The sequence below is a fragment of the Odontesthes bonariensis genome, chromosome 17 (genome assembly GCF_027942865.1).
Source record: "Odontesthes bonariensis isolate fOdoBon6 chromosome 17, fOdoBon6.hap1, whole genome shotgun sequence".
NCBI classification, from domain to species: domain Eukaryota; kingdom Metazoa; phylum Chordata; class Actinopteri; order Atheriniformes; family Atherinopsidae; genus Odontesthes; species Odontesthes bonariensis.
In genome coordinates, this window is record NC_134522.1 from 29,566,860 (window position 1) to 29,589,282 (window position 22,423).

Consider the following 22,423-nt stretch of genomic DNA (forward strand, 5'->3'; position numbering starts at 1 on the left):
CAATAATAAAGAATTACAGTAGTCCAATCTTGAAGTAACAAATGCATGAATTAGTTTTTCTGCATCACTCTGAGACAAGATGTTCCTGATTTTAACAATATTACGAAGGTGAAAGTGTTTCAGAGTCCGGCTCATGTCTTGGGGAAAGCCAACAGCGAAGTCAACCTGACCCTCTCACACAACATCTCCAACTATGACATGATTCTCTGGTATCAGCGCTCACCGGGAGACACCTCCTTGAAGCTGATTGCCTACGTGAGCTACAAAACACCAGAGCTACAGTTGAGGCACAATTTCAGGGCCGCTTTGCAGTGAGTGGCGATGGACAGAAAGTGGCTCATCTTCACATTCTGAAACTCACACCCTCTGAACACGCTGGAGAATATTTTGGAGCAGCAGGTGTGCACAGTGAGGAGGATAGTGATTCTCTCATACAAAAACCTGCATAATGATCTGGCAGATAATGGGACGCCAACAGGAAACCTCTAAATCCATGTGACTCTGTGGCAAAATCTAAAAAACAACAGCAAAACATCCATGATGAACTGTTGCAAGTATGGATGTAAAAGAAACTTATAGAAACGATCAGGAAAATCTGGATCAAATGTGTTCCATGTGAAACTTGGTGTAATTAAGCAGTTTTCCTCCCTCGAACATACTATGTTTCACATTTTAGAGTGCCTTACAATAATGTTACCTTCCATGGTTCAACTTCCTGCTCTACAGACAAAGTCACAAGGATGCAGGAGATAGTTCATGGTCATTTACAGCGAAACAACCCATAGTATTACACAATCCTTGGCAAAAAATATGGAACAAATGCTCTCGGAGGACATTCATTCAGTTTTTATTCTTTGTAGAAATGAAAACTGAAAATATAAAATAATACAAAACAGTGTCGTCATTCAAAGTGTCATCGTTGACGACATTTTCAACAGATCAAGAGGAGAAAATGTTGCTCAATCATACGAGAAGAAATAAGGAAGCACTTCTTAAATTGCATTTCTCAAACAAATCTAAAATCGAAGTCGAAACATTCGAATTAGTCTCCAGTTAAAAGAGAGTCCTCGCAGAGTTGTTTTCCTTTGCTGTACTCAGAGGCACGGCATCAGCAAAGCTGAAGCCCACAGACGGGCGTTAAAGCAATACAATGTAACTTCTCAAAAAGCCCACTATGGAGCTCCCCCTACAGGCTTGGAGGTAATGTACGGTTACACTGTCGTAAATACAACACCCTTTCGCTTTCACGTTTCACGTTTGTTGACGAACCGGCGAGGAGTCAGAAGGTGCAAGCTATGTCGACCGAGAAGGTAAGAGTAATCAAATGTACCTGGGAGCGTGAGAGGGGTCTATTTGTTTTTGTGGTAGGTGTGCCAGAAAGCAAGTCGAAGTACTTCCGCTCAGCTCCCGGGCCGGTCCAGCAAAGTTACATAGCGCAGTTTTTCCAACTCAGACCCCCGAAGCCGCACAATTTTTTTCAAGCTGTTATTTTAAGGTAGAAATGTTACATAGTATTGCTTTAACGGGCGTGGCTAATATCCACCTCTGGCTCTTGGGTCATTCAGTTAGAGGCATTGTCAGAGTGAACTATGGTCACTGAATATCTATAGCCGCTTTCGGACAGAGCTGTTCTAAGAACGCAGTTATCAGAACTGTCCTACTCGAATTTCGTTCTGATAACTGTCCTTCCTCAACGGAACTTGAGTCGGGACCAGGTCGGGACTGATGCGCCGCGCGCAGCCGTCTGCGTCAGTGACGTGTTACGTTAGCCTAACGCCACATTCAACAACAAAACAAAACCCGGTAAAAGTAACGGTGCGTTCACACCGGAATCGTTCGCGCGACGTGATTACATACAAAGTCAATGCAAAGACGCGAATAGACGCGGATTCGAGTCGGCGGCGCGGATGAGGCGGCGCGGATGAGGCGATGAGGCGAATGCCGCCGCGCGAGTGAAAAGATGAGAATCCGCGCAAGTTCAAAAAATCCAACTTTGGCGAAATATTCGCGTCAGACAGCCTATCAGTGTTGAGATTCTGGATGACGTCATGCGTCCCGGGATCCCGCCTATTCCAGGAAGAATGGAGGAAAAATTAATTGTCGCTGTCTGTGGGCTCCCGGTGCTCTACGACACCACTTCACCCTCCTACCGGGATAGAAACCAGAAGGAGCTCGCCTGGAGGTAGGGTGAGTGAGGTGACCGTGTTGTGATTTCAGCTCTCTGCTGTAGATACTGATAATTCCACCGCTCCTCAAAACTCCCTGCGATGGACCTCCACTCGTCCATGGTGGACACAGCCATGAACTCCTCCACAAGGCAGTCCCAAATGGCACTGACCACATCGATGACAACAGAGGAGACCCCGACCCTGAAGCTGTTGGCGATGGTCCGGAAGGAGTGCCCAGTAGCTAGATATCTGCAGCACAGAAAATAATTAATTTAGCTGAGTTGTTAAAAACTATAGCAGTGGTTTTATTGACATGACTGCCTTTTTAATTGATTTATCTGCCACTCACTGGAGACAGATGGACAGGCGCTCCGCAGCTGAAATGGAGCGCCTGTAGTTGGTGTCCTGCCGTGAGATCACGGCACCGATCCTCCCGAGCAGGTCATCAAACTGGGTCCTGGTGAGCCTGAAATACCGCTGGAAGCGGCCGTCATCCAGACGCAACTCCTGGAGAAGGCGGTGAAATTCTCCGAGCTGAGTGCGCCTCCGGATGATGTCACTGACCCAGACACGACGGCGTGTGCGTTTCTCGGACTTCCACCGCAGGTACAAGTACGCGATAGTACATATATCAGCCATGGTTGAGAGAATGAAATGGAGGGAATGGCGTCAAAGAGCCCGCGTTTTTTACTCGCGCGAATGAGGCGGGTAAATTCAAATTACACCCGCGGCAACACTCGCGCGAGTAACGTATTCACCATTCTGATGTGAAGGCACTGTAAGGAGAGAAGAAAAAAAAAAAAAAAAATTATCATGGACGATCACATCAGGCGTCTAATATTGAGGCTGGAAGAGCTCACAGAGACAGTCAGGAGAAGAAGGATCGAGCGCAGGCCATACTTTTTCATTTCATAAAGGAAGAAAGGAGAGCAGAGCGCCGCAGACAAAGGAGACGGCGTGTAAGTTTAACTTATTAAACACCCGCCGGTTGTGTCTGTGTGGTATGATGAAACATTTCAGCCGTGACAGCATGACATGGGGCGTAGCTACCGACCACCAAACACCTCCGTCAGATGTGTTCTATAGAACCCTGAAAAGACCCAGCTGAGGAGAAGGAGCTAAATGGTTATAGGAACTGAGGTCGATGGTCCCGAGTTCCTGTATGTCCGAATGCGGGAGAAAACGGCCCCATGGATTAAAAGGTTATTAGAACTGCCAAAGGTTCCTACAGTCCGAAAGTGGCTATTAACGCCACAAAGTGACATGGCAACTGTGGAGTAAGCATGCCAGTAAATAAGTGGGTCTGCGCGCATGTGTGTACGTGTGTTTGTGCGCATGCAAAAATATGGCGAAGGGAAAGGGGGCCGCAAACATCCCCCATTCCAGAAATCAGGAGCAGACAGGAAGGGCCCCCAGACCCGGGCTACCAGCAGCCCCAATGGAGCCCGGAAGAGAGAAACCAGGCAGCCTATCACAGGAAAGTCATGCTCCAGCCCAGAGGACAGCAGAGGAAGTTCCCGGGTAGAACCCTCACAACTATGGAGAAAAGGAGCCAGGGAGCCAGGGAGCCAGGGAGCCAGGGAGCCAGGGAACCAGGGGGGCAGGGCCCCGCCAGGCACCAGCCACCCGGCAGCAACCGAGTGCAGGACCAAGAGCCATGCGTGCCCGAGGACTACACCTCCACCCGGCAGAGGGGCCGTCTGCCCCAGAGGACCAGGCCACTCCAGACAACCTCCCCCAGCACCCACCCCAATGCCCAAGGTGCCCATCTGCAAGAGCAGCAGGGAGGAGCAGAAAGGGGCGAGAAGGGGGTGAGCCTTCCCGACAAGGAGCGGGACGGGGCGGCGGAGGGGGGGGGGGGGGGGGGGGGGGGCGGAGGGGGGGGGTTGTGGCCAGAGTTCAGAGCACATACGATATAAATTGGAAACGGAGACGATTAGCATGGCCCCTGCGAAAGGATGACACGCAAATTTTTGAGCATTCCCACAGTTTTTAGTCGAATTGTGTTGCTGTGTTGTTCCATTCCCAACATAGTATACATTACCTCAGGGCCCCTGAGCACACCGGAGCAGCCCCCCAATGGTAATGAACCCCACCCCACCCTGGCACCCACGCAGCGGACACCCCAGAGGCCCCAGAGCACTGAGCGAACAATCCACCTCAACGACAGCTGCTCGAAGCAGCCCGTGTCCCCCGTGCTTCCAGAGATTAATGATGGGAAAAAATGCTTCAACCAGAAAGTCATAAGTGAAAACACTGTAAAGGATCATAACACTCCTTCAAGAAGGTAATTCAACTCCGTGTCTGACAAAAGATGTTTGTTGTTCCCACTCAGCTGGGTCCACAATCTGAAGCAAATACAAACTAAATGGGAAGGTTGCAAAAGGGAAACACACAGGTTGACCATCATTGGGACAGAAAACAAAAGAGCAATACTGTATATCATAAAAAAGTTATTTAAAAAAACATGCTGTTAGAACAGAAAATGCACAACAACAGAAATGAAATACAAATAAAAGTCAATATTTAAGTCTGAACTGTGAGAATCTAAAAGCCAAACGTAAACCATCATAAACGCCTAAACAGCAGAAAACAAGGCTGCTGTGGGCTGGAGAGAAGCAGTGATGGAGTGCGGATGACTGGATGAAAGAGATATTAAGGGATGAATCCTGAATCTGCGTTTGGCGAGGAGGTGATGCCGGAATTTGTTTAGTTTATCATTCATACCTCAAATAATAAAAGCAGTTATAAAAGCCAGAGGAACTGAGATGTTATTTTAATTTAATGCATTTTAATGTCAGCTGTGCTTTATGAAACCAGAATGTTCAGATGTTACAAAATAATGCTGTCATTGTTATTATCAATTTGTCTAATAAATCAAATTGAAATATCAAATTATAGATAATTAAAATAAAATAAAAAGACTCCCAACAGGGCCCAATATTTTACAAATGACCTTTTGTGGTCAGACTTTCTATTCCACAGATAAATTCAGAAGGGCACTTTAGAGAATTTGCAGTGGTAATTGTACGTTTACGTGGTATTTATGTAGAGGTGTTGTACATTCTGTCGGATTAGCCACACCAGTGTCTGCTCTGTGTAAATCAGCATCAACACACTGAACAGCAGAGAGCAGTGATAACACACTGACATGGATACAGTAGCTGGAAGCTCCTCCCTTCTCATTACAACTGTAGCAGAAAAGAAGATCTCCAGTTCAGTGTGTTTTCGCACAGAAGCCACAGATTATATCAATTCTATCGATGTTTACTTTAGTCTATCTGGTCAGAAATGTCCACGCTGCTTTTTTCTTTGTTCTTACTTGCAGGTAAGAATCATGAGATGTGTGTACCTCCTCATTGCTCCGGCAGACCTTTGCTGTGTGTCTACATTCTGATTCTGTTTTTATTTTACAGACATTGTTCTATCATCACTTGTCATCCAGCAATCACCTGTGGCTCTTCTGATTAAGCCTGGACAAGAGGCCAGTCTTGAATGTTACCATGGAGATAGTAACTATAACTACATGCTTTGGTACAAGTCAGCAGCAGGAGGCCAGCGGGCCATGGACCTGATTGGACACCTTTATAATGAAAACCCAAATCTTGAGAAGACATTTGATAATCGCTTTACCATAACCGGCCATTCAAAGGCCAAAGCGCAGCTTGTAATCTCCAACGTCAGCCTGTCAGACACTGCAAAGTATTTCTGTGCAGCGAGTTAGCACAGTGTTTCAGCTCGTCTGGCTCCTTTACAAAAAGCTGGAGGCTCATAGCGACACACGTGCCCCTGCATAAAGCTGCTCGCTGCAGAAGAACTGAGACTTTGGCTTCTTTCTCTGTGCTGCAAAGCCAAAAGAGAAATGTGGCAGATGAATTAAGGACTCCTATGTGGAGAAAAATAATTCGTATTATTACAAATGATTGACCTCAAAACTGGAAACCAAACAGCACCTGTGACCACCAAATGAAAAATGAGCTCACTTTGTTCTCTTTGATGTATTTATCGTTGCAAATGTGCTGATGTCATTTCCTCCCTACAGATGTCAGGTGTTGGCCCTCTGTCTTTCCATTCATTTGGTTCCCTCTTCTAAAGTCCTGATGGCTCCAAGCTTTACCACCTTGGCATTCATTGTATTCTGGGCTGCAGGTAAAACTGATACAAAGAAAAAACACATCCCACTTTACTCTTAGTCGGTCTGTGATAGAGAAATTTCAGTTGCTCCATATTTACATCTTTTTAACCCTGAAGAAAACTATTTCTTCAAAGCATTCAGGCAGTGGATTAGATTCTTAATGATATTTTCTTTCTCCTTTCGTTGTGTCAGGGTTAGGGTCAGGGTCTGTGTGGATCACCCAGTGGCCGCAATACATCGCCAGCCGTCCCGGTGGTCCGGCAGAGACGCACTGCTACCAAAATGACTCTGATTATGAATACCTGTACTGGTACAGACAACTGAGGGGAAAAGGTTTTCAGCTGATGGTGATTGTACTAGCTGGCACTGCAATCTTTGAAGAAGGATTCAAATCCAGCTTTCAGGCAGCAAAACTGAATGAGAAGCAGTGGTCTCTGACAATATCCATCATCCAGGAGGCAGATGAAGCTGTTTCTCTGTGCTGCCAGGCCACACAGTGCTGTGGAAGACTGTTCATTGTTCTGACACCTGACTCTCATTCAGTCAAACCAAGGAAGAAAGAAAACCACTCTGTGGAACAGACTGGAACTGAAGCTATTACTATCTATTCTTTGATACTAACTCCTAAAGACAGGATGTAAGAAAATGGCAAGAAATAACACACTGAATATATTCAACCAATAGGTGGAGGCACAGCACATGGCATGCAGCCTTCATCATGAGCGTGGGCTGATATCTCAGCCAACAAACACAGCGCCCTCCGTCTTTACCCCGATCAGCCCTTCCCCAACAGAACTACATGACAATGCTCTCATCTATGCAAACATTTGGTTTCCTCTTCATCTGGATCTCATGTAAGATCTCAAACGTTCCTCTGAACTTTCCTGTTTAATGCAGATTTGGCACTGAGCCCCTGTTTGATGCTGATTTCTCCACAGGTCAGGTGAGTGCTGTTACATTTCACCAGTCTTCTCCTCACATAGTGAGGCAGAGCAGTGAGGTCCACATTAACTGCAGCCATGACGATAGCTCCCTCATAGTGATGCTCTGGTATCAGCATAACTGGGACAACAACTCAATGACGCTCATCGGGTATGAAAGCTCTCAGACCTACGAAGGTCAGTTTGAAAAACAGTGCAAGCTGACACGAAGAAACGCAGTGGAAGGAGCTCTGACTATACGGAAGGCGGATCTGTCCCACTCAGCTGTTTGCTACTGCGCTGCCAGTACACAGTGATGTGGTTTAATGCTGCTCCCTCACCCAAAACCCTCAGCTTTTCTTGTACATGTGATGTGTGTGTGTTTGCACATAAAGATGTGTCTTTTCACAGACTGGCACTGGAGCAGCAGCTCAAACCAGCAGGATGCATCCCACCGTCATCCTATCTCTTCTCATCTTGCTTCCATGTAATGTTATCATGCCTTGAAATGAACAAAAAGAAAACAAAACTAGCTAATTGTTTTGTTCAGTTTTTCATCAATTACTTAATCCACTGAGCAAGGACTTCAAAGAATTGTTTTTTAATCTGTGTTTTATCTGCAGATCGAGCAGAGAGTGTGAAATTCCAGCCATCCCATCCGATAATAGTCCACGACAAGGAAACAGTGGATTTCAAATGCAGTCACGATGATAATGCTCTCTCTGTAATGCTCTGGTACCAGCAAAAGGAGAGTGGTCTGATTGATTTAATTGGATACAGCTATACTGGCTCTGACCCAGTGTATGAGAAGCACTTTGCAACTCATTTTAAGATTACAAGGAAAGACATCCAAACAGGAGGTCTGATTATTAGCAGTGCAAACCTGTCAGACTCTGCTGTGTATTTCTGCGCTGCCAGCACACAGTGATGTGGTCTAATGAGAAACCATCACTAAAACCTGCTCCTTTTTCTGCTGTTTTCAACATCTTGACTGTGGGTTTGCATCAGGCGAGCAAGTGCCTAAGTCCTCAATACACATGTAGCCTACCAAGAATTTTCACAAAGCTAGAATAAGTAAGCAAAGTAAAAAAAGACATGCTGCTCATGTTGTTATCAAACACTGGATAAGCAAGATTCTGACAGATGTTACGATGTTTCTGCACCTGATTATGTTGTTTCTGGAAACTTCTTCCACATTTTTGCTCCACCATGCGTCTCATATTTGATTTTCAATTTTTTTTTAAATATGCAAACATTTGACATTTACATTAGTTATAAGTTTCTTGTTCATTCTGAGGAGTAGATGTTTACTGCTTTGAAAAAAAAAAACACCTTTTTCCTATGTTTGAGTGGCTGACACAAAGAAGGCCCACCAATCAGTCCAGCCTGATACTGAGTAGGTTCCCTTATCCATCAGAACAGCTCTGACCAGTCAGAGCATAAACAAGAAACATCTACAGGTGTGCTGGGGTATCTGATACAGACAGTGCTTTTAATGTTACGCTTGATTATTTCATCTGTTCCCATACGCATAATGATGAAGATGCACATTTCTACAAACTGCACCTTTACAAAACCCCTAAACATGCTCAACAAATGGATCCCAATATCTGGTCACATTTCTTCTTCAAAGAAAACAATTTGTCGACATCTTTCAGGACTAAAGGCTTATGTTAAGATGTTAAAATTTTGTAAATTGTAACAATTGTAGACGGGGAAAGTATTTCAGTGGAGTAAGCCTTCTGCAGAAGCACAGAAAGCTCAGGCCCAAGTTTCACAGATGAGGAGTCCAGGAAAATACATTGAAATACAGTATGAAGTGAACAGGAAAAGACAGTTGTTCATGCTGTTCTGCTCAGACATGAACAATTAAAGGAATGCAGTCGCTTACAAATGGTCAGTTTACACAAGGTTTGTTACAATAATATCGTCCCCAAAGAAGATATGGAGTTGGACAGATGAGATAATTTAGCAGGTAGCTGGGGATGTTTTGAATTTTCTGCATTAACCGAGCATATCCAACTGATTCCAAGCTCTCATTATCATCATCATCATCAATAAGCAAGTTCCTCAGACCAGCCAATTAGGAGTGTTCATAAAAAGTGTTTAATACCCAAAAAAATAATCGGAAAATAACTATTTGGATTAAAGCTGGATCTAAAATTAAATAAGTTAAGTCTTTTTCTTTTTTCTAAGAGAATTTATATGATTATAGGTGGTCATTTCCAGGGTGAACAGTTGACCCATGTGGATGTTACTGGGAGGATTTCTTACATTTTACATTGGCAGTCAGTGTCACAATGGGTGGGTGCGAGGCGTAGAAGGACACGGATGCGGACTTCAGAGGTAAAAACAAACTGATTTATTATTTTTTTTAAAAACAAAGTTAACACAAAGCGCGGCTGAGCCGGATGACAAAAACTAGACTGAGAAAAAACAAAACATGACCATGACTGTGACTGTGAGAAAACAAAACACTTAGCTTAGTATGACTTGGCTTGATTGAGACCATGAGTGACGGTGAGGATCTGGCAAAGTGCACGGGGAAAGCTGGAAACTAAATACTGAGGAGGGTGATTGGTGAGTGAGTGCAGCTGATGGGGAAAACACAGGTGAGGGAAGTGAAGCTGATGGCAGGGCAGGAGAAAGACTGAGGTGGCATATCATGGCTAAAACTAAAAACAAGACCTGAACCTAAAACTTAACAAAACTAAGACATGAAAAACTAAAACATGGTAAAACTAAGAACTTAAACAGAAACTAAAAATGTGGCAAAAACCCACAGACATGACACACAGTGTAACTGCTGCTGCAGATGTTTGCCTTGACCAACAGAAGCTTCAGGGACACACTTACTGTGGACTCATTATGGGGAACAAAATCCCCTTTTTTCTGGGAGTGCATATATTTGGGTGTCTGGAGTCACTAACAACTCAAAAAATCGGAATCTGACACAACTTTGGCATTTATGTTTGGGCCCCAATATTTGAAAATCTGTCATTCAATGAGCCTTTCAGACTTTCAGGGAAAACTTAGATCACTTTAAAAGGTTATCCAGTCCATTATCTCATTATCTGCACCCAACCTAAACTTCAGATGAATCTGGAATTTCTGTCCACTTCCAAGGTTGCTCCTGCTTTTTGCTTTGCTATTAGCATCAAATCTCATTCTTAGGTATATAGTTACCTGCAATGATGAAAAAACTTATAAAGCTTATAATGTTCAACCAGCATGTTCTTTATTGTTGTATATCCTGGCAAGAAAAACTGACTTCTAAGTAGCACCAGTGACCAGATGCTAAAAATTCCCATGTGTCTATGAATGCACCATCAGCACAGCACCCATCAGCCCTTATAAAAACAAACATAGGTAAATTATTGGCCTCATAAGCAACATTTCTTAATGATAGCTTCTAAAAAAGCAAAAGGCAGAGAAATGGAGCGACAGTAAAGTCCAGAGCTCATGGAGCCAACATCTGACGGAGGAATAACAACTCAATGAGGATGTCAGTTGTGTTAGAAACTGACCAGCAGCCATCACCTTCTATGGTGCTTGTTTTATCAACACGTGACGAGGGAAATGTGAATATTAAAGAATAGAATTTTTCTGTCAGTTTGATGAGCGATCTGAGCTGACAGGGTATTTACTGTTTGCTCTCTCATTCGTCATAATGCGCTCCAACAGTTACTGAGGACTACAGGTTCTAAAGAAGGCAGACAATGAGGAAGAGAGGGGTGGAGTGGAGTGGGGTGGGTCACTCCGCGCCTTAAAACGATCCACTTGAACAGAGGTGTGAATCAATGGAAGAGAAAGGACATGCTGCACTGTTCCTCTGTGTTATTTTGACCAAAGTTTTTCACATTTATCACGGTCTGAAGAAAAAAAAGGGCATAATATCTCACCTTTCATGTTAGATGTCCGCATCTCTTAATTAATTCCAGGTGGTACAGGCAACTGTATTCTAAAAGTTTTAGTTCCACTGAAAGATGATAGCGTTGCCTGCAAATTGTCATTTATAATAAGTTAATGAAGGTCTTCTTTACTTTCCCTGATGCCATCATGTAATCATGTGACTTTCACCTTCTTCCTGTCATGTTGAACAGGGTTTGTTCTCAGCTTCTCAGTCAGCGTGAGACGGCTCATCAGACAACATGCTTCTGACAGTCTTTGGTCTCTCTCTGCTTTTACATTCAGGTGGGTGCTTGAACACCAACACCAAGTCTTTCAATGATTGATATTTTCAAGTTTCTGCTGTGCACGTTACTGTGGAACAACATTAAAAATGGATTCCTTCATGTGCTGCAGGTCTGGCAGTTCAAGTGCTTCAGTCTGGAGATCAATTATCTCACCCAGGAGACGCCCTGATTTTAGAGTGCAGCCTGGGACGAGGGTTCAGCATGGGTAGCCACACCATGTCCTGGTACCGACAGAACCACTGTGGAGCTCAGATGGAGTTTCTCATCCAAGAGTACCAGGAAACAGTTGGACACTACCAGTCATCGCTCGATACAGCCAAAAACAGCTTCTCTCTTCAGATTAGTGAGCTGTTTCTGAATGACAGCAGCATCTATTACTGTGCTGCCAGTCACAGTGATGCACACAGAGCAGACACTCGTACAAATAACAGCAAACCACCACACACTGCACACCGGCAGGAAGGAGCTGTGGTTTGTTTGCTTTGAAAGTTATGTTCCCAAATCCAGTTAAAACACACTAATGCTCAGAGAAATTGCAAAAAAATCCCATGTTGCATCTCAGACGTTACAGGCCTCAGTTAACAAGGTAAATGTTAAAGTCCATGACAGTACAATCAGAAAAAGACTCAACAAGTACGACTTGTTTGGAAGGGCTGCAGGAGAAAGCTTACTCTCTGCCTGGACATGACAGAGTGGCTTAAGTTTGCAAAGTTGCCTCTGAACATGCAGCAACAAGCACCTCATACCAACTGCAAGCACGGTGGTGGAGGGCTCATGATGTGGAATTGATTTACAGCCGCAGGGCCTGGACATCTTGCTGCCTCTTTCACAAGTGCGCAGTGCATTATGGGAGAAAAAGGGATGTCTTCGTTAACCCGCCACTGCTCCTCCTCATAAGTCACACATGTCAAACAGAGCCGGCTCTGCCCAGTATGTTTTATTTATCTCAGTCAGAAAGCTATATTATCATTGCATCTTCCACACAGAACAACATGACAGTGTCTCTCCTGCAGAAGAACTGCAAACATTCACCTACATTTACACTCCCGCCTTCCCATCTTCCCCAAACCCGCACACTGTCAGGTTCAAATACCTAGAAATTCATAAAGAAGAGAGAGACGTCAAGGATTTTTGCTCATGAGGAGAGCGATGAGGAGACAGCTTCTTACACTCTCCAAACCACTCTGCCATCTCCATCATGTCTCCTCCACTTTATTCGGAAAATGGGTGTATACAAAAAGCTCTCAAAAGAAGGGGGATCCAGTTTCAAGCCGGACCAGACCACATTCCTAACAGTGGAATTTACGACCTTCACACAAATAAGCAAGGCACAACTTTGCTCAAAACTCTTAATCAATATAACAAAAACAGAGTATATATGGGATAACTATCATAAAATGTATTTACAACTCAACACACACCCATTTAAATACTCCAGAATAAAAGCCATAAGGGCAAATATAAAGCATCTTATGGTCAAGCCATAATATGAAGTGACTTGTGACAGATATAAAGTGGCTATGGCATTCAGTCTGTAGTGACAGTGGCTTGTTATGATGTCACAGAGGGAATGGGTAGGGCAGACAGAGTTCCATTCAGGGATGGCTGTTGGAGGAAACCGTCTCCTTGTTAAGCCGACAACGTGGAATCAGCTGAGTGACGGCAGCACTGCTGGTTAGAGCGCTGCATTCCATCATGCTGGCTGGATGTGTGCAAGCACACGCGGGGCGGGATACTTTCATGTATTACCCCATTTTGTCAAATTTACTAAGTTCAGCAAAGAAGGACCTGATCTCTGAGTGAATAATAAATGATCATTCCATCCTCAGTTTTCACCTCACTACTTTCTTCCAATAATGTGTTTGCCTGATTTCAGCAAACAGCCCTTTCTTCTTGTTCTTTAGATGTCATTGTAATGCTTATACCCTGCACCTCCTCCCCCCTCCTCCTCCACCTCATCCAGTCTGTCAAAGGTCCCTGTGCCATATGAGCTGTGTCCTTTCTCGGCTCCCACCAGCATCTTGTCTCTGTGGGGTCTTCTTCCTTATCTTTATGCAGGACTTCATTGTTCATACATCACCACTCATGTGAATCAATTTCTCCAAATGATTTCTTCTCTATTGACATCGAGGATGCAGCCTCCTATGCTGAAGGGAAGGCTTTAGTTGCTCCTTTTCTACATGTTTGCTGCACAGAAACCCAGAAAACACTTCCATCCAGTAAAGGAATAATAAAGATAGAAAACTGATGGCAGAGCTGGTGTATGGACTGTAAATTATGTAAAGGTGTGCCAAATAAATTTAATTCTGATATATCAGTATTTGTAGATATCATGTTCTAGTTTATGGAGAGTTATAGACTAATTAAAGCAGAGAGCAGCACGAATGACAAGAATAATGTCTCTGTCAACTTCAACAGGAGAAAAGGGAAGTTTGGTCCATTTTGAAAATGAACCAAAATCTGCAGCACTTGCACAAAGTTTTATTTTCCATTCTAAATATTTCAACAATTATTCCAAATTCTCTTTTTAAATTGTCCTTCCAGATATGACTTTGAGGAGCTGCAGTGGAAGAATCTTAAGCTGCTGTAAAGAGAGAGCTGCATGTGAAAGCCGGTGGGAAGTTTCCCTGCTTCAAACAGAGAAGTACGGGGAGGATCTGAGCGTTGCTGTAGGTTAAAGCTGAAGCGCCTCAGTGGGACTGAGCACAGTGAGGATTTCATCACAACCAGTGTGATGATGAACATCCTTTGTGTTGCACTACTAATCTTCTCCAGTAAGAACATTTCCTTTCAGTGCTTTCAACAAACCTTTTCACACTTATTAGTTATGGTGACCTGTTGTTTATTTACTCGTCTTTTTCTTCTTTTTCAGATTTCTCCCTCTGTGTAAAGATCCACCAGCCGCCCTTTGCAGTCAGCAGAGAAAGCGACAGCTCTGTGAGTTTTCAGTGTGAACAAGATGATGATCAGTATTACTACATGTACTGGTACAGACAAAGGAGCGGGAGACTGGAGCTGCTAACATACTCTGTTGGCAAAGACTCATGGGATGTTGAAGCACCTTTCAACAAATCCAAGTACACCATGTCCAGACCTGCACTGCTGAGTTCCACTCTGCAGATACACCCCCCTGAGGTTGGAGACTCCGCTGTGTTTTACTGTGCCTCCAGTAGAGCACAGTGCTTCAAAGAGCCTCTGCAGCTAAACAACAACCTCAGGAGAAAACAAAGAAGAAAAAATGAGGAGAAGAAGTGCTCCGTGCAGGATTATGTTGAAATAAGAAACAAGAAACATGTTGGCTACTAACTCTAGTGATATTAAACACACACCATGATATAACTCCATGTAAAAGAGCACATTCATTAAAAGCAGGAGAGCTGTCTCTCCGTGGTTTTGTGTGGTTTCTGAAAGCCCATAAAGCTGATGTGTTGAGATAAAAGAGCAGGTGTTAATGGGTTAGGTTTCTGCATCCCATGTGACATTACTGCTCTGCACAGTGTTTCATCTGTGTCACTGAAATCAATCTGCAGCTTCATGAATAATTTGATTCTCTGTGCAGCCCGACAAGGTAAAAGAGGATCAACTTTAAGAAGTTATCATACGCTGACCTCTACAGGATCACACTGGGTACTGTTGGTGTAAGGAAAATAATGTCAGCATGCAAAAAGGAGGAGCCATGTAGATCAAATCTGCTAAATGTTCTGAAGATAAATAAATGACATCGTGTTTAATGACCTCACAGCAGAGTTACTTTACTTCAGTAACAGTTAAGGGACATAAACTTTTATCATTATTGTACGGTTAAACTTTAGCTTCAGATATTCTTCCAAATCACAGATTATGTCATGAGATACAAACTCATTTTCAATATTGATCAAAGCTTTATTGTAGTAAAGCTGTACTTTTAGTCAGTTTTTATGAAAAACTAAAACCATTCAACTTTGGTGACCTGTCAGGTTCTTCAATTAGAGAAAATATGAACTTTGACATGAGCACATATTAGTTATTGATGGATTCAGCACAAAGTGAAGAAATTATGCACTGTGGCAACATTGTTAAATGTAATAGCACATTTCATTTCAGTTTATTCATATAGCGCCAAATCATAACAAATTCATCTCAAAGGAACGTCAAAGATTCAGTCCAACTGAAGCCAGTTAGAATACAATTCATTCTAATATTATGGGAATCCAATCAAATCTGGGAAGAACTGGGATTGGACCTATGTGGACCTAAACAAAGGGTGCAAGGACAAAAACAGTCCTATGTTAGCTGAAGTTTGACAGCAGAATAAGAAAAGAAAAATGTGTCTTTCCTCATCACTGTCAAAGAGAGGCTGCCTTACATTTTACACTTTGTCATTTAGCCAGAAAGAAAGGCAAGATTTTTACTCAGGACAGCATTTTCTGCTTTAAATTTAGAAAGGTTTATACATCTGACAGACAGAGGCATTTAAAAGACCACCTACAATGTGTGAGCGACTGTCCCACCCTGACAACTGATTGGATGAAGAGCTGTGACCAGCAGAGATGTCACTTCCTCTGAGCAGCTAAACAAACAGCAACAAAAAGCAGCTTCCCTTTTCCTTCCTCTGTTCTGTCTTCTTTTCTTAGCTGTCACAGAAATAGCAGCAGTCAGGTTGGAGCACGTTCAGACATCAGTCGGCCCGACCTGCACAGCTGCTCTCACACACACACACCTACACACACACAGATGGAGGCTGAGATAAGGAGAAGCTGGGTGGGGGAGGCAGAGAGGAGAGAGCCAAAGAGACACAAGGTTTTTGTATGATGCTTTTTCACCGTGGGGACAGGGGGCACGGTGATACAATCCCATAGAGCCGCCGTACAAAAACCTCCTTCCATTGACTTCCATTGTGTAGACGGCTACATGCAACTTAGGAGGCTTAACAGAGCAGAAACATGGTTCATCTGAAGGTGCGTAGGATGGGGGAACAGTTGGCCATTGATTACTTTAGATGGAGATATTTGATCAGAAGGAAGTTTTTGAAGATCTTGCAGTTCATATGTGGAACATTTGGAAGTTTGCTTTGCTCATCTTGACAAAGACAAAACAAATGTTGACATGATGAAGTTCAGCCTGAATGTTTAAAGCCTCTTTATCCTCTGGATTATCAGAGTGTGTCTGAACAGGAGGATTCTGGACAGTTTGGGGACTTTTTGCTAGAAGAGACTTTCAGTGTGACTCTGGAGCAGAAGCTTTCTTTGGAAAAGGAACAAAACTCACTGTTTTGGGTAAGTTGGAGCTCTTACAAGTTCTGTTCACTGTATTAGACTTAAACTGGTGGAAATGTGGGAATGAAAGGGAAGGAAAAAGCTGTTGTGTTAAAAGAATCTGCATTATTGAGCTGAACTCAGAGCACTGTGACCAACACTGAGCCTGCTTACTTTGGCCAAGGAACCAAACTGACGGTTTTAGGTAAATATTTCACTTTAATACTGTGTTTTGATGGATTACACTTTGGTTAGTTAGCCTTAGTATAGACAGAAGCATCAGTAAAGACTTTTCAGAGATAAATCAGGGAGAGAAAGAGGTTCTTGCTCAGTATTGCTGCACTGTGACAACAGCAACGAAGCTTACTTTGGAAAAGGAACAAAACTCACTGTTTTAGGTGAGTGAAGGATGATTCAAACAAAACTAATGAAACAAGATCTTAAACTGAATCAGTGCAGAAACAGCCATCACATCCATTTGGTATCTATAGTTTAAGTCCAGCTCAGGGCTTTTTGATATTAAGCTGCAGCTCTGTGCCAACACTGAAGCTTATTTCGGACAGGGAACAAAACTGACTGTTCTGGGTAAGTAAGACATCTGAAAGTCTTCTCATGAACTCACATGTAATAAATAAGTTACAGCAGCTGGTTTGAAGAGGAGAAAAGTTTTAGTGTTGCACCAAACTTGCAACAAGCTTACTGTAATGAAACAAATGTTGGTCCTAGATTTAGAAAAGTGTCAAATGAAAATGATGGTCCAAATGAAAACTACTAAAAGGCAGCCGAAACGCAAAGAAGCAAAGTAAAAGCAGCATCTTGGGCTGTTTTCAGCACAGATCATGTGCACTGTGACTCTGGTGGTGCTAATGAAGCTTTCTTCGGTGCAGGAACAAAGTTGACTGTTTTAGGTAAGAAAGCAAATCAAATGAAAACCAGAACGCTGTTGAAGTGTTTCTTTAAGAAATGCATGTTTCTCAATTTAAGTGCTTCTTGTTGTTCAGCCTAAACTGATGTAGAATGAGCCATGACAGTCATCAGTGAGTTAAAACAAGTTTAACAGGCTGCTGATTGAGAGGTGTTCAGGTTTTATGGGAAAATGATGCAGCTGGTTGTTTTAAATGAAAGTTTGATTCATTCAAAAATCTAAAAAGGAAGTCAAGTAAAAGCAGCATCTTGGCTGTTTTCAGCACAGATCATGTGCACTGTGACTCTGGTGGTTATGAAGCTTTCTTCGGTGCAGGAACAAAGTTGACTGTTTTAGGTAAGAAACCAAATGAAGTTAAAATCAGTACTGCTTTTGGAGTGTTTTGTAAATATACAAGCCTTCAATGAAGAATATTGAAGGTGCTGCTCAATGCTTTTTGCCCTGATGCCTAAACTCTGTCTTAGGACAAAGCAGTTCTTTGTGAGCTAAAACAAAGATTAACACACTGCAGATTCAGATGTTTTCAGCTCTTGTAAATACAGGACGCAGCTGACTGTTTTAAGTGAAAGTTGGATTTATTACTAAACTAATCAGGAGATGAAGAAAAGCAGCATCTTGGGCTGTTTTCAGCACAGATCATGTGCACTGTGACTCTGGTGTTAATGAAGCTTTCTTCGGTGCAGGAACAAAGTTGACTGTTTTAGGTAAGATGCACGTTGCGTATTAAGTCTGTAAAAAGTTAAGTGGTAGAATGTTCTATTGAAGGGACATTTAACAAACTCGGTGTCCCTGAGCTCATTGGAGTTCCACTTCAGTGCTTTTTGTTCTGAAGCGTAGACGCTGTGTCAGTACGAAGCTTATTTCGGTCAGGGAACAAAACTGACTGTTCTTGGTAAGTAAAACCTCCAAATTTCTTATCATACAAATAACAAGACAAATAGAATATGTCAAAACATAGCAGGTTTCTCATTGAGAGAGATGTTGTGTGGGTCATAAACAGCTTGTAAAAAATGAATATAGATCAGCAGCTGGTGGATTATTTTTCATTCAGATGAAAGTTCTGTTTATTATAAAAGCAGAAAGCAAAGAAGTAAAGTCAAATCAGCTGATGAGCTGTTTTCAGCACAGATCATGTGCACTGTGACTGGCGCTTCAGAGGCTTACTTTGGTGGAGGAACCAGATTAACTGTTTTAGGTAAGAAAACACTTTGACGTTTATTAAATGTTCTGGAGGAACAATTCGATGCTTCTGAAACTTTGAATACATCACAACTTCTGAAGTAGATGAAGTCAAACTGGTGAGATGTGAAATGGTCAAAAAGCTGGTTTAAAGTGTCAGAGAGGCAGCAGGAAGAGTTTTTGTTCCGGTTGAGAGTCTCTGTGCTCCAACAGCGAGGCTTTCTTTGGAGCTGGAACTAAACTCACTGTTTTAGGTAAGAAAACTTCCAACAAACAAACTGAGCTGAGCTCCACTCTTTGGCTCTCTGTGTGTCAGAGCTGTCAGCCACATTCACAACAGAATTAATAGACCTTTGATACGATGGCAGTCAGCAAAGTGTAGGACTCAAAATGCACATGTTTATTTGTTCAGTAAAAATGAGAGTTCTTCAGTAAAAGTGCTGCAGCTGTAAAACATTTGGCTCTACGCCCAAGTTCTTCCTCTCTCAGTCAGTTCTTATCAGCTCTGTGAAACACTGTGAATTCACAGTCAGAAGCTCACTTTGGAGCTGGAACTAAACTCACCGTTTCAGGTAAGACAGGAAAGATTTTCAGTATCTGCTAATGTAATGCACTGACAGAAATAATGGAAAATCATTTATTCTGACTCAAACTGAACTTCGATCACTCTTTAAAATGGCTGTAAACTGATCAGGCTTTGTAAAAGCATGGATTTAGAACATGTTTTGTTGGGAAAAAGGTTTTTGGAGTCTCTGTAAAAGAGCACAAAGACAGTCTGCAGCTCTCAGCGCTGAAACTTCAGCAGTTTTTTATGCAGCTGTTTATCAGTGTGAACAACTACGAGCCTGCTTACTTTGGCAGAGGCACCAAACTGACTGTACTGGGTAAGAAAAGGATCAAATCTCACGCTTCTTCAGCTCTTTCTGCAACCTAAATCTGCTAAAGGATTGTCGGGTAAATAATATTCTGCTGTACTATTTTGGAAGTGGTATGCTGGTATGTTGTCAGAACTCTGGAAGAAAATCTTAAAAACCTGTGAAAGAAAAAGAAAGATGCCTCTAAAAGTTGTAAAAAGTGTTAAAGTCTGTACAGACGTGTAAATCCCTCAGTTCAGTGGAAAAAGGCAACATTTGGCTCAGGCCCCAGACTTTGTTATACCTGTTCAACTATTGTGTTACTTACTCCATTCACTTAAAGAAGGAAGTTTGCAATGAAGACTAAAAGTGCTCACAAGATGCAACAGTGTGTCATTTGCAAAATAGCATTATTTCACTTCCTAAATAGAACTTTACAAAGAATAAATGTCTGATAAATGCTGATTGTTTGATAGGACAGAAAATATTCTGGCAGCCAGATTAAATAGAAGGTAGGGGTCAGCTTTTCCATGTGAGTCAGCAGTGTGCTCTGGCAGTTATCCTGCTGCTTGTGGAGAAGGAACCAAGCTAACAGTTCTGGGTGAGATCATTACAGTAATTAACTCAAAGAAACATTTCTATGATGAAAACAACTGATGTTCACTGGTTCTAACATACAGAAGGGTTATGAGCACACTGTCTTCTCGTCTCTAGCTATATAACTGCTTTGTGGGGTTGAAGCTTTTAACAATGCAGCTCTGACTGGAATCTGAATGAATTCTTTTCTCTGACTTTCAGAATCAGGACGTAGTGCCACAGCCCCATCAGTCAAAGTTCTACCACCTTCACACAAAGAGTGCAGAAACAAAAAAGACCAGAAAAGGAAGAAGACCCTGGTCTGTGTGGCCACTGGTTTCTACCCAGACCATGTCAACGTGTCCTGGACAGTCAGTGGAGTTGGACAAAATGAAGGTGTGGCGACGGACAGCGCTGCCGTGCGAGAAGGAGACTTCTACAGAATCACCAGCAGGCTGAGGGTCCCTGCTGATGCCTGGTTTCAACCTGACAATCAATTCACCTGCAACGTCACATTCTTCAATGGAAATGCCACCATTCCATATTCTGATTCAATTACTGGTGAAACAGGTATGATACCTACAGGTATGAGCTAATCTGAATCTTTATGCCATGAGAAAATATCTCTCATTGACTGAATTGGTTTTATTCTTCATCAGGTGGTTCAGATGGAGGCATGTCAAGAGGTAAATGTTTTCCTTTGTCCACTGAGTGTGATGTTAACAGTTTAAACTGTTTGCTGCACTGATCATCAGTCTCCACTAACTGATGTTTCCTCTTTGACCTCCCTGCAGAGAAATATCTGAGGGTCACACAGAGCGCCAAACTCTCCTACGGTGTTTTTATGGTGAAGAGCTGCATCTACGGAGCCTTTGTTAGCTTTTTGGTGTGGAAGCTTCAGGTTGGTTAAACATGAACCGCAGCTTACATCAGTTATCCAGCTTACACCCTGCTTATTTTAGCATTCACTGTCTTCTACATGAAACCTGCTTTGAGATTAAAGGACTTAAATGTGTGAATGAATGAAATCTGACGACTGAAAGGACAACATGTCTCGTATTTGTGTTGCAGAGTTCAGCAGGAAAACAGAAGAAGTGAAAACTGAACTGAGGCCTGGATCTACACTCAGCAGGAGATAGATTATTCTGTTGTCTGTAAATCAAATCTGTACAACACAGAACACACTGTTTGTGTGTTGCTGTGGCTTTGCATTCATGTGAGAGTTGCTCAAATCCTGCTAATACAGAGGAACTGTGTGCACATTCTTCTTACAGTATAAAAGCTTTTGTTTCCTGCATCATTGGCTGTGTTTTTCTTCAACTATTTCCAATGAATGCTCCTTCTAAATAAACACCTGCAAGGTAATCTTTTTGACTCTGGCATCAACAGTCTATCATCCTACACTGAACATGACTTGTTCCAGAGATAGTCAGATATTTTTAGCTGCAGGCTTATCTGACTCTTATTCTGAGAAATCTGTTTCGTTTTCAGAACACAATGTGGAAACATCTCAGCTCAGGAAAGTTGTTCATGTCGGTTTAAGTGAGTCATTAGCCAGGCTTTCCAATAAACTCACATAAAGTGGAATTTATTCTTGTTCTTCTTACTTGTGAGTAATGTTCTACCCACATGCTTTGGATCCTGAAATGTGTTTTTAACCTAATTAAAGCAGGTTCATTTAAATGTTCAGCTTTTCTCTAAAAAGATAAGTTCATTTCTTTTACTGTAACATAACAACAGATGTTTAGGGTCCTCATGTGTTTGGAGAAGAAGGTCAGAGCTGTTGTTGAAGAGGAAGATGAAGTGGGGCGTGAAAGCTGCAGAGGAGCAGAGAGCGACAGCAGAGGACAGGATGTGGTCACAGAGCAGCCTGCAGCTCCTTCTCTGTGCTGAGAAAGCACGGAGGTGAAACCTTCCACTTCACCACAACCTCCGGCTGCCTGCGTGCACCTGCATGTGTGCACCAGCACCCACACACGCACACATCTCTGAGCTAACAGTTGGAAAAACTTCCGTTTCCTTGACAACCCAAGCTGAAAAGCGAACATGTGTCTGAGTTCTATGACAAACAGCAGCTGTTTACTGAGATCTGGGGCAGGAATTTGTTACTAAATGTTTCGTGCTGATGCAGAGAACAAACATGAAATGAATTCTGTTGCAGTTTAAACACAGCTGCCCGTATTCACGCCACCCATCCGCCAACCGTCACAACTCAGCTTTATTTATAACGGCACTT

The 22,423-nt window shown here is 42.8% G+C and overlaps 1 non-coding gene and 1 gene segment (V, D, J or C); both read left to right on the forward strand.

Moving 5' to 3' along the window:
• The first annotated feature begins 4,056 nt into the window (after nucleotides 1-4,056).
• LOC142366961 (U6 spliceosomal RNA) lies at nucleotides 4,057-4,161 on the forward strand. Its single transcript, XR_012766942.1, has one exon. It is a non-coding gene; the product is annotated as a U6 spliceosomal RNA (small nuclear RNA).
• Nucleotides 4,162-6,268: 2,107 nt separating this feature from the next.
• Nucleotides 6,269-21,484, forward strand: LOC142366911 (T-cell receptor beta-1 chain C region-like). The segment is given in 7 exon segments: nucleotides 6,269-6,317; nucleotides 6,496-6,799; nucleotides 16,800-16,858; nucleotides 20,410-20,757; nucleotides 20,847-20,873; nucleotides 20,982-21,088; nucleotides 21,259-21,484. Coding segments are annotated over 7 exon segments (921 nt in total).
• The last annotated feature ends 939 nt before the right edge of the window (nucleotides 21,485-22,423 follow it).